This window comes from Salmo salar, chromosome 22, assembly GCF_965601325.2.
Source record: "Salmo salar chromosome 22, fSalSal1, whole genome shotgun sequence".
In the NCBI taxonomy this organism is placed as follows: domain Eukaryota; kingdom Metazoa; phylum Chordata; class Actinopteri; order Salmoniformes; family Salmonidae; genus Salmo; species Salmo salar.
The window spans coordinates 59,674,015-59,686,169 of NC_138312.1; the positions used below are offsets into that span (position 1 = coordinate 59,674,015).

The window sequence follows — 12,155 nt, forward strand, 5'->3', positions numbered from 1 at the left end:
GAGGCTATTTTTACAAGATTAAGGGTGGGACACAGCCAGTCGAATAAGACCTTAAATGTGATGGGAAAGCATCCAACGGGAAAGTGTGATTATTACCAGGAAACAGGGACCGTGGAACATGTATCGCTACAGTTTGGGCAGTATCAGAGGGAAAGAGAGAGGCTGAGATCTAGTATGAGGGAGAAGGGGATACAGGAAATTAGTTTAAAGAGTATATTGAGTAGAACGTCATTAGATATAGTCTCAAATATTTTTTATTTTTTGAGCGCAACGGGCTGGCAGGTAGGATTTAGTTTGTCCTGATCTCTGGCCCACACCCCAGTACAGTAGGTGGCTGTAATGCACCATAACGTTGGATGCCAACCACCGATAAACCCCACCGCAGAAGAAGAATCCGTGACCCAGAAGTACTTATTATTTCCGGCTTGCTTCACAGCGGTCTGCTGTTAAGTGGTCTTATGATCGGGGTTTTTAGCTTATAAAAGAAGTGTTTTTTTAATTTACAGAAATACGTTTTATTATGTAACTACTTTTTATTTAATTTTTATTACAACCGAGTCGACTGTTTCCGACCGAAACCCCTCGCGAGTTGTGTGTGTCAGCTTATCTACTTCTCTGTCGTTGGAAAACAATGAAATGAAGGCCTAGCGTTACGAGTTAATCGGCAAAATAGCGAACGTCAGCTAGCTAAATCAGATCATTCTGCTGGCCTGTGTGGGATTTCAATTGATGACTGTATTTATCATCGACATTACACTGTGAAATCAAATCAGGTATGTAGATGGTTTTATGTCTCAAACACGATGTTTTCGTTTGGGTTACATCCGAGTGGTATATTGACGTTTCTAACTACGTTAGCTAACTAGGCTTAATGGGATAAGTAGCTCAAGTTAGCCAGCTAGCCACTGTAGTTGTCTATGTCTTCAGGAACGACAATCACGGCTAGCTCTGTTTTTACTTTTCTGCATTTGATCGATTGTATTGTTTGAGAAATGGGTAACAAATACAATTAAACTTGATCATATTGAATAGATCAGGGGTTCCCAAACTATCTATATATATATATACATTTTGATAGTTATCTAGCTAGGCCTTGGTCTCAGGAGAGTCCACTGTCTTGGCCTAAACATTGCAATGGTCAACCTAGATGGAAAACAGTTTAGATGGAGAAGCTCCTTCTCTTTTCTTTGTATCATAAATGGCTAGTATAACATGTATAATGTTGATAAGTGCAGTTGTCTTGAGCACACTAGCTAGATTGCTGTTTTTGAACAACGTTGTTGTCAACAACTTGACAGTCAGACACTAGATAAGGGCTGTGGTCTGTGTTTTTATTTTGCAAGTCAGTTAAAAACAAATTCTTATTTACCATGACGGCCTACCAAAAGGCCTCCTGCGGGGACGGGGCCTGGGATTAAACATTTGAAATAAATATAGGACAAAACATACATCATGACAAGAGAGACAACACTACATAAAGAGAGACCTAAGACAACAACATAGCATGGCAGCAACACAACATGACAACAACACGGTAGCAACACAACGTGACAACAACACGGTAGCAACACAACGTGACAACAACACGGTAGCAACACAACGTGACAACAACACGGTAGCAACACAACATGACGACAACACGGTAGCAACACAACGTGACAACAACACGGTAGCAACACAACGTGACAACAACACGGTAGCAACACAACGTGACAACAACACGGTAGCAACACAACGTGACGACAACACGGTAGCAACACAACGTGACAACAACACGGTAGCAACACAACGTGACAACAACACGGTAGCAACACAACGTGACAACAACACGGTAGCAACACAACGTGACGACAACACGGTAGCAACACAACGTGACAACAACACGGTAGCAACACAACGTGACAACAACACGGTAGCAACACAACGTGACAACAACACGGTAGCAACACAACATGACGACAACACGGTAGCAACACAACGTGACAACAACACGGTAGCAACACAACGTGACGACAACACGGTAGCAACACAACGTGACGACAACACGGTAGCAACACAACGTGACGACAACACGGTAGCAACACAACGTGACGACAACACGGTAGCAACACAACGTGACGACAACACGGTAGCAACACAACGTGACGACAACACGGTAGCAACACAACATGACAACAACACGGTAGCAACACAACGTGACGACAACACGGTAGCAACACAACGTGACGACAACACGGTAGCAACACAACGTGACGACAACACGGTAGCAACACAACGTGACGACAACACGGTAGCAACACAACGTGACGACAACACGGTAGCAACACAACATGACGACAACACGGTAGCAACACAACATGACGACAACACGGTAGCAACACAACATGACGACAACACGGTAGCAACACAACATGACGACACGGTAGCAACACAACATGACAACATTGCAGCAACACAACATGGTACAAACATTATTGGGCACAGACAACAGCACAAAGGTCAAGAAGGTAGAGACAACAATACATCACACAAAGCAGCCACAACTGTCAGTAAGAGTGTCCATGATTGGGTCTTTGAATGAAGAGATTGAGATAAAACTGTCCAGTTTTGTACTCCAGGAGAGCTAGCAAACTACCTTGGAGGGTTTTGTTACAGCCCATTTAGTGCACTACGTTCGATCATTTGGGACGCAGGTTTCTCCTCGACACAGTTCAAATCTAATTGTATTTGTCACATGCGCCGAATACAACAGGTGTAGTAGACGTTACCGTGAAATGCTTACTTACAAGCCCTTAACCCACAATGCAGTTAGAATCATCACAACTAGCTTCAACCAACTCTCCAAAGACTTCTATAGTGCAGCCAGGCAATGGAAGAAGAGATGCATGTTAGCAGCCTAGGTGAGAGGAGATGAGATGCAGCCTAGGTGAGAGGAGATGAGATGCAGCCTAGGTGAGAGGAGATGAGATGCAGCCTAGGTGAGATGAGATGCAGCCTAGGTGAGATGAGATGCAGCCTAGGTGAGATGAGATGCAGCCTAGGTGAGATGAGATGCAGCCTAGGTGAGATGAGATGCAGCCTAGGTGAGAGGAGATGAGATGCAGCCTAGGTGAGAGGAGATGAGATGCAGCCTAGGTGAGAGGAGATGAGATGCAGCCTAGGTGAGAGGAGATGAGATGCAGCCTAGGTGAGAGGAGATGAGATGCAGCCTAGGTGAGAGGAGATGAGATGCAGCCTAGGTGAGAGGAGATGAGATGCAGCCTAGGTGAGAGGAGATGCAGCCTAGGTGAGAGGAGATGCAGCCTAGGTGAGAGGAGATGCAGCCTAGGTGAGAGGAGATGCAGCCTAGGTGAGAGGAGATGCAGCCTAGGTGAGACGAGATGCAGCCTAGGTGAGACGAGATGCAGCCTAGGTGAGACGAGATGCAGCCTAGGTGAGAGGAGACGAGATGCAGCCTAGGTGAGAGGAGACGAGATGCAGCCTAGGTGAGAGGAGACGAGATGAGATGCAGCTTAGGTGAGAGGAGACGAGATGAGATGCAGCTTAGGTGAGAGGAGACGAGATGCAGCCTAGGTGAGAGGAGACGAGATGCAGCCTAGGTGAGAGGAGACGAGATGCAGCCTAGGTGAGATGAGATGCTTGCTAGCAGCCTAGGTGAGAGAGGAGATGAGATGTATGCTAGCAGCCTAGGTGAGAGGAGACGAGATGCAGCCTAGGTGAGAGAGGAGATGAGGACATTATGATTACACATTGTAAGAAGTTGGATAAACTCCTGGGCCTGTATTCACCAAGTGTCTCAGAGTAGGAGTGCTGATCTGGGATCAGTTCTCTCTTTTAGATTTTAATGAATAGACAAGGAGAGATCTGGGGCCGTATCCACAAAGCATTTCAGAGTAGGAGTGCTGATCTGGGATCAGTTCTCTCTTTTAGATTTTAATGAATAGACAAGGAGAGATCTGGGGCCGTATCCACAAAGCATTTCAGAGTAGGAGTGCTGATCTGGGATCAGTTCTCTCTTTTAGATTTTAATGAATAGACAAGGAGAGATCTGGGGCCGTATCCACAAAGCATTTCAGAGTAGGAGTGCTGATCTGGGATCAGTTCTCTCTTTTAGATTTTAATGAATAGACAAGGAGAGATCTGGGGCCGTATCCACAAAGCATTTCAGAGTAAGAGTGCTGGATCTGGGATCAGTTCTCTCTTTTAGATTGTAATGAATAGACAAGGAGAGATCTGGGGCCGTATCCACAAAGCATTTCAGAGTAAGAGTGCTGGATCTGGGATCAGTTTTGCCCTTTTATTTCATAATTACAGATCCCAGATCAGCACTCTTACTCTGAAATGCTTTGTGTATACGGGCCCAGAGCCCAGATCTCTCGTGCCCATGTCATCTTTATCTAAAAGAGAAAACACATACTAGTTCAGTATTCCTGTTCTGAGATGCTTCATGAACAAAGGCTCAGGAGTCAGTCTTTGGCTGATAGAAGAATTTAGCAGACAGATGAAATGGACACGTCACATATTCACAGTATGTATTTCTAGCTAAATGAGCATTCTGTAACATGTAATGTTTTTTTGCTAAGAGCTTTCATCAAGGTCGTGATGACATGGTAAATACTGTACAAGATAAGTCCCTCATTGATAGGATCTCTGCTTGTCTCTGTCCCCTCCTCTCCTCAGGTATGTCCTCCCAGCTCCAGGTGTTCTCAGCTCCCTCCAGCTCCTCCAGCGCATTTTGCCGTGTCAAGAAGATGAAGGTGGAGAACTGTGTTTGGGACGCTTCCTCTGACTGCCCATACGGTTCCGTGGGGGGCCAGCAGGGAGTAGGGGGTTACTCCTTCACCCCTGCACTAGGCATGGCGGTGCCCCCCTTCGCCCCTTCTGCGTTAGTGTTCCCTCCCGCCCCAGGCTCCCGTGGCCAGGTGGTGGTCAGGCCAGCAGACAGCACGGGCAACCTCCCCCGGGGCTCCAGTCGCCGCCTCAACGACCACTACACACACTCCTCGCACACAAACTCTGAGACGGCCAGCATGGGGAACGGGATACGACGACAGGGCCAGAAGAGGAAGAACGACGACGTCGTCGTCAAAGGGAGCGGGAGTGGCTGTGGGAGTGTTCAGATCTTGGAGGAGCTCTCTGCCCCTCCTCCCGTCTTCTCCACGCGTACGGGGGGGGGAGGAGGAGGAGGAGGGGGTACGGGCCAGTCCATCCCCCACTCGGCCCCCACCACCAAGAGCTCCAGCTCCAACGGAGAGGGGGACTACCAGCTGGTGCAGCATGAGATTCTGTGTTCAGTCTCCTGTAGTTATGAGGTGCTGGAGTTCCTGGGGAGGGGGACCTTCGGTCAGGTGGCCAAGTGTTGGAAGAGGGGAACCAATGAGATCGTGGCCATCAAGATCCTCAAGAACCACCCTTCGTACGCACGACAGGGCCAGATCGAGGTGAGTCATTTATTTGATCTGGATTGATTTGGTTAATTCATGTTTATCGCCCTTCAGGTTGTGTGGTACTACGTTAGTCTGTTACGGATGGTTGATTTAATTGGTGATGTTTATTAGCCTGGATTCCACACTAATGTGATCTGTTTCACCTTCATGGTTTTGTGACGTGAGAGCATATCAGCTTGGATACCTGGCTAGACGTTTATTAGCCTGGATTCCACACTAATGTGATCTGATTCACCTTCATGGGTTTGTGACGTGAGAGCATATCAGCTTGGATACCTGGCTAGACGTTTATTAGCCTGGATTCCACACTAATGTGATCTGTTTCACCTTCATAGTTTTGTGACGTGAGAGCATATCAGCTTGGATACCTGGCTAGACGTTTATTAGCCTGGATTCCACACTAATGTGATCTGTTTCACCTTCATAGTTTTGTGACGTGAGAGCATATGAGCTTGGATACCTGGCTAGACGTTTATTGCCTTTCAAGAGGAAATGTTCCATAGACCTTAGAGCGACAGCCTCTAAAAAGCAACCAATCCCCTTGAAAACAGCCTATGTTGCATCGATATGAATCAGACTCATTTAGTCTAGTGTCAAAAATGTACCAGGAAGTGTAAATTGGATCATTTTGGTCTTAAAGTCAGTCTGGTCTAAAACAGAGTTTGGAACGTGAGTGTGTCACAGCTAGTAAATGGTTCTGTCTAGAAACTGGGTAGCACTGAGGATTTTCTACACTGGACAACTTGCAAAATCTGTTGATAAAGTCATTGATAATAATCAGCCAATTTATTTTCATTTCATTACATTATTCTATAAGGGGGATCATAGCTATATTCAATATAACTCACAAGTTGACGTTTAAGCCTTTCTCACGGTTGGCGTCTTGACGGATTGGTCCAAATTCGTGTGACATAAAACATTTACTTTTCTGTCCTTGCATTTAATTAGTCAGTTAAATTAACCATAGATTCCAGGATTCTTACAAGGTTCAATCTGTCAGACATTTTTATTGTTGTTGTATAGAGATCTCAGTAATGCAGTGTAACTACGTAACATTTCCTGTCTCCTTATGTTAACGGGGTGAAAACTATTTTCATGGGCACATAAATCCCAAAATAATGTCTGCATTACGAAATCGAATGTCTCAAACCGACTCACCTAACCATGATACTTAAAACCTAAATCGATACTGTCATTAGGGCGGCGCACAATTGTCCCAGCGTAGTCCGGGTTTGGCCGTCATTGTAAAATAATCATTTCCTAGTTTAATGAAATAGAATATTTCTAATTATGCTATTATACTTGTTGGGTGCGCATTTGGTGTCGAGCTGTTTTTAATTACTCTGATATTTTCACACATCGTCTGATCCAGGAAGGAATTTTCTGACTGACAGTCAAGTGAAGAACAGCTGTTGTGATAGTCTATGCAAGGCAACAACAGCCCAAGTGCTGAAAAACAGGTGTCCAGAACCATTTTGGTGTCTCATTTGTTATGCCGGTGAAAACAGTTATGCCTGGATCCACGTTGGATTTAATATCCCTAACGAATTAATGTTGTCAAATCCCTACAAACTTATTCAGAATGCTGCGGACAGCCTGGTGTTCAACTTTCACAAGTTCTCCCAGAGCAGGTGTCCCTAACGATCACGGATTACAAAAAGAAAGCCAGCCACGTCGCGGACACCAACGCCGCCCTATCGGACGAGCTGAACATCTTTTTCGAGCACAATGAGGACTTTGAGCGGCCGAGGAAAATCCCCTGGGGGCAAGGAGGGATACGTACTTACGGTCTCCACGGAGGACGTGTGTAGGTCATTCAAACAAGTTAACCTTCGTAAGGCTGCTGATCGAGACTGCATCCAAAGCCACGTCCTCAGAGTATGTTCAAACCAGCTGGCTGTTGTGTTTTCTGACATTATCAATCTCTCTCTAGCTCAAGACGCCATCCACACCTGCTTCAAGATGTCCCCTATCATCACGGGGGCCAAGAAAGAGGAAGTAACTGAATTGAATGACCACTGACCAGTTGCACTCACTTCCTTCATCATGAAATGATTCAAAGTCCACATCACCACCTCCATCCCCGACACACTTGACCCTTTACAATTTGCCTGCCGGCCCTTGACAGATCCACGGATGACGCAATCGCCATTGCACTGCACGCTGCCTTCACCCACCTGGATAAAAGGAAATGCATATGTGAGGGTGCAGTTCCATCGACTACAGCTCAGCCTTCAGTACCATAGTGCCCTCTAAGCTCACCACAAAACTAACGTCCCTGGGAGTGAACTCCTCCCTATGCAGCTGGGTCCTGGACATCCTGACGAGACGCCCCCCCCAAGTGGTGGCGGTAGGCCACATTACCTCCTCCACACTGATCCTCAACTCGGGGGGGGGGGGGGCCCCACAAGGGTGTGTCCTCAGTCCCCTCCTGTACTCCCTGTATACCCACGACTGCGTGGCCTCACACAGTTCCAACTCCATCAAGTTCGCTTACCAACAACAACAAAACTGTCTACAGGGAGGAGGTAGGCACTCTGACGGCGTGGTGCCGGGTAAACAACCTCTCACTCAATGTCAGAAAAACAAAGGAGCTGATTGTGGACTTCAGGACAATCCAGGCTGAGCATTCCCCCATTCTCATCAACGGGGCTGCTGTGGAGACGGCCAAAAACTTAAGTTCCTCTACGTACACATCTCCGAATGAGCTGAACTGGTCAAATCACATGGACACCGTGGTGAAGGCACGACAGCGACTCTTCAACTTAGGATACTGAAGAAAATCGTCATGTCCGTGAGGCCCCTCAGTGTTCTACAGAAGCACCATCGAGAGCATACTTTCGGGGGTGCAACACCGCCTGGTACGGCTCCGCCGCGGACCGCAAGGTGCTACAGAGGGTGGTACGCTCAGCCCAATGTACCATTTGGGTGCTCACTGCCTGGCCTCCAGTACACAAGAAGATCATCAGGGACCCGAGCCATGGCCTGTTCTCCCCGCTTACATCACTCAGACATGGGCAGTATAGCAGCGTCATGGCAAAAACTATCAGACTGAATTTTTTTATTTTAGCTTTATTTAACTAGGCAAGTCAGTTAAGAACAAATTCTTATATACAATGACGGCCTAGGAACAGTGGGTTAACTGCCTTGTTCAGGGGCAGAACGACAGATTTTTACCTTGTCAACCCGGGGATTCGTTCTAAGCAACCTTTCGGGTTACTGGCTCAACGCTCTAACCACTAGGTTACCTGCTGGTTACTGGCCCAACGCTCTAACCACTAGGCTACCTGCTGGTTACTGGCTCAACGCTCTAACCACTAGACTACCTGCTGGTTACTGGCCCAACGCTCTAACCACTAGGCTACATGCTGGTTACTGGCCCAACGCTCTAACCACTAGGCTACATGCTGGTTACTGGCCCAACGCTCTAACCACTAGGCTACATGCTGGTTACTGGCCCAACGCTCTAACCGCTAGGCTACCTGCTGGTTACTGGCCTAGCGCTCTAACCGCTAGGCTACCTGCTAGTTACTGGCCCAACGCTCTAACCACTAGGCTACCTGCTGGTTACTGGCCCAACGCTCTAACCACTAGGTTACCTGCTGGTTACTGGCCCAATGCTCTAACCACTAGGTTACCTGCTGGTTACTGGCCCAACGCTCTAACCACTAGGCTACCTGCTGGTTACTGGCCCAACGCTCTAACCACTAGGTTACCTGCTGGTTACTGGCCCAATGCTCTAACCACTAGGTTACCTGCTGGTTACTGGCCCAACGCTCTAACCACTAGGCTACCTGCTGGTTACTGGCCCAACGCTCTAACCACTAGGCTACCTGCTGGTTACTGGCCCAACGCTCTAACCACTAGGCTACCTGCTGGTTACTGGCCCAACGCTCTAACCACTAGGTTACCTGCTGGCCGATAGTATTTACCCCCAGACCATCAGGCTGTTGAATAGCCACCACAGCAAGTGGAACTGCCCCTCTTTACTTTCAGGCTATGCTCAAACCCTTCCCATCTTTAAGGGAGGGCAAGCCCCGCTCAGCCCATACATTTACATTTTAGTCATTTAGCAGACGCTCTTATCCAGAGCGACTTACAGTAGTGAATGCATACATTTCATACATTTTTTTCCACCCGTACTGGTCCCCCGTGGGAATCGAACCCACAACCCTGGCGTTGCAAACACCATGCTCTACCAACTGAGCCACACGGGACCTTTACTAGCTATGACTTTGCTGATAGCTTCTTTATTGAGGGGAAGTGTACTTACTATGACTGACTGACTGATATGTGGTTCTCCTACCTAGCTATCATAAGATGAATTCACTAAACTGTAAGTCGCTCTGGATAAGAGAATATTCTAAAAGGGTGTTTCACTACTCTGTTGTTTTTATAAACCACGTTGTCGTTCTCATAATAACATCCTAATTCTGTCTTCAACTTGGCTTTCTATACAAATCCTTCTATTACAAAAGGAACTTTTTGGGGTCGTTTTGTCATTATAAAAACTGCGATGGTGTGATTTAATGTTACCGCTATTCATGGCTTTGTTATGTGTTCCTGTGTCGGTCTCATCGGCTGAAGGAAAATGGTCATGCATGCATCCAATTTATTTAGTCAGGCAAGTCCATTATTCTGTTATTTTTTTAATTGAATAACAAGTTTAATATCAATGCATTTGCTTGGCCCCCCAAAAATGTGGTGTTCTTAAAGTGGTTCTATGTTACGCCCTATATGTTGTCTATTATAATATATTTATTATAAGATTTGCAAATCTGGAGCTTGTTAACAATCCACTCAACAGTGCAGCGTTAAGAGCCCAACAAACAAGATTTGGGTCTCAGCCTTTATAGGGAAAAATACAACCTCTTGTCTACCTGGCAGTTTAGCAGGTGTGTGTGTGTGTGTGTGAGATCATAATGGGAACATAGCAAGTGATAACTGCTGCTCAAGCTAGCCTCTGTTCTCTTCATATCTCAGCTGTGTCCTTGAAGGTCACTAAAAGAACAGGATGGACCAAAAACCGTGGTCACTCTGAGGTTCTTTGTCTTTGGCCGCGTGACCCAAGTTACTCAGAAACAAGAGAGGAAAACACTGGCTTCTTCTTACATGAGAGAAACGGGGACAGTGGAAATGTACAGGTTTAAAGCTCATACAGCACACGTATATAACAGAGTTTGTAGTTTTGTCACCATAATGTACAATTTATATAAATTATACAGTTGTAGAACATTGAGGTACTTAAAAAAATACTCTTTAATTGCTTGAAAAAGTCATTGAAATGGACTTGCCAATGTCTGTATGAACCCTCCTTAAAGGATGTACACAGTCTACAAAACATCAGAACAGCCTCAATTCGTCGGGACGTGGACTCAACAAGGTGTCGAAAGCCGTTCCATAGGGATGCTGGCCCATGTTGACTCCAATGCTTCCCACAGTTGGCTGGATGTCCTTTGGGTGGTGGACTAATGTTGATACACACAGGAGACTGTTGAGCGTGAAAAACCCAGCAATGTTGCAGTTCTTGACAGTTCTTGCTCAAACCGGTGCGTATGGCGCCTACTACCATACCCTGTTCAAATGCACTTAAATCTTTTGTCTTGCCCCTTCACCCTCTGAATGACACACACATAATCCATGGCTCAATTGTCTCAAGGCTTAAAAATCCTTCTTTAATCATGTCTCCTCCCCTTCATCAACACTGATTGAAGTGGATTTAACAAGTGACATCAATAAGGGATCATAGCTTTCACCTGGATTCACCCGGTCAGTCTGTCCTGGAAAGGTGTTTCTAATGTTTAATATACTCTGTGTATATATCCCTAGGCCTTTGTCGTTGTATGGGTGGAATTATGGGCCAAATGAAGATTGGGGTTTGGATTTAAATTGTTAACAAAATCATGCCCCCTTTTGCCAAGCTCCACGTGCAATTTGCCCCCTCTGCCTGCTTCCTTTCATTGAATGGGGCTCTATTCTTCCATCGCCCCCCCCCCCCCCCCAACACGTTCAACGGAAGCCATGCCTCCACAGCCAAAGTGATGTGGTTTTCATGCCCTGCCGAAGGATCCTGGGTATGCGGAATAGGTGGTTGACGTCCGTCTGTTGGTGGTGAGTATAACCAGAGATAATGACCTCCCTGGTATGACTTAGTTAACGACGTTCGATAACGTTATTGCTGGTTATGTAGGTAGCTATCTTTTTAGATCAAACTGGGCAGGCTAGCTGACATTTTTAACTAACATAAACCTAACTAGCTAGCCAGCTACCTCCATTACAATTTAGTTAGGTCGTGCTCATACCAGGTTTGTGTATTGTCTAGATACTGCTGGTTATGTAACTTTGTTATTTGATAATGCTAGCGATTGCAAGCTAGTTACAGGTTAGTAGGTTAATTCCTCAACCCAGCAGATACAAGCAGTAGAGTCATTTTGGTTGTGAAGTACATTATCAAAAAGCTTTGTCCTTTTCTAACAAAATGCAATTTAACCACATGTCTGTCTGTTGTATCACCCTGTCACAGGCCCTTCCAGTCAACACCACCTCATAAGATGAGGAAGTACATTGTATATGAGGCTGGCCTGCTTCAGTTGTTTCAGAGAGGTCCAGTTTGCAGCACAACATGCGACAGGGAGAAGACCAGCAAGGGAACCCACTGCATCACGCAGACATAGCCTCGATGTAGATGTGTGTACTCGAGTCACATGA

The 12,155-nt window shown here is 46.2% G+C and overlaps 1 protein-coding gene across 3 annotated transcripts in view; it reads left to right on the forward strand.

The window, feature by feature from the left end:
- Window positions 1–422: 422 nt before the first annotated feature.
- LOC106583767 (homeodomain-interacting protein kinase 1) overlaps window positions 423–12,155 on the forward strand; it is a 57,435-nt gene continuing 45,702 nt past the window's right edge. For all 3 annotated transcript variants that reach the window (XM_014168326.3, XM_014168328.3, XM_014168329.3), the window contains exons 1-2: window positions 423–773; window positions 4,681–5,441. In XM_014168326.3, the coding sequence (XP_014023801.1) occupies window positions 4,683–5,441 (759 nt within the window). In that variant the 5' untranslated portion in view covers window positions 423–773; window positions 4,681–4,682. The remainder of the gene's footprint in view (window positions 774–4,680; window positions 5,442–12,155) is intronic.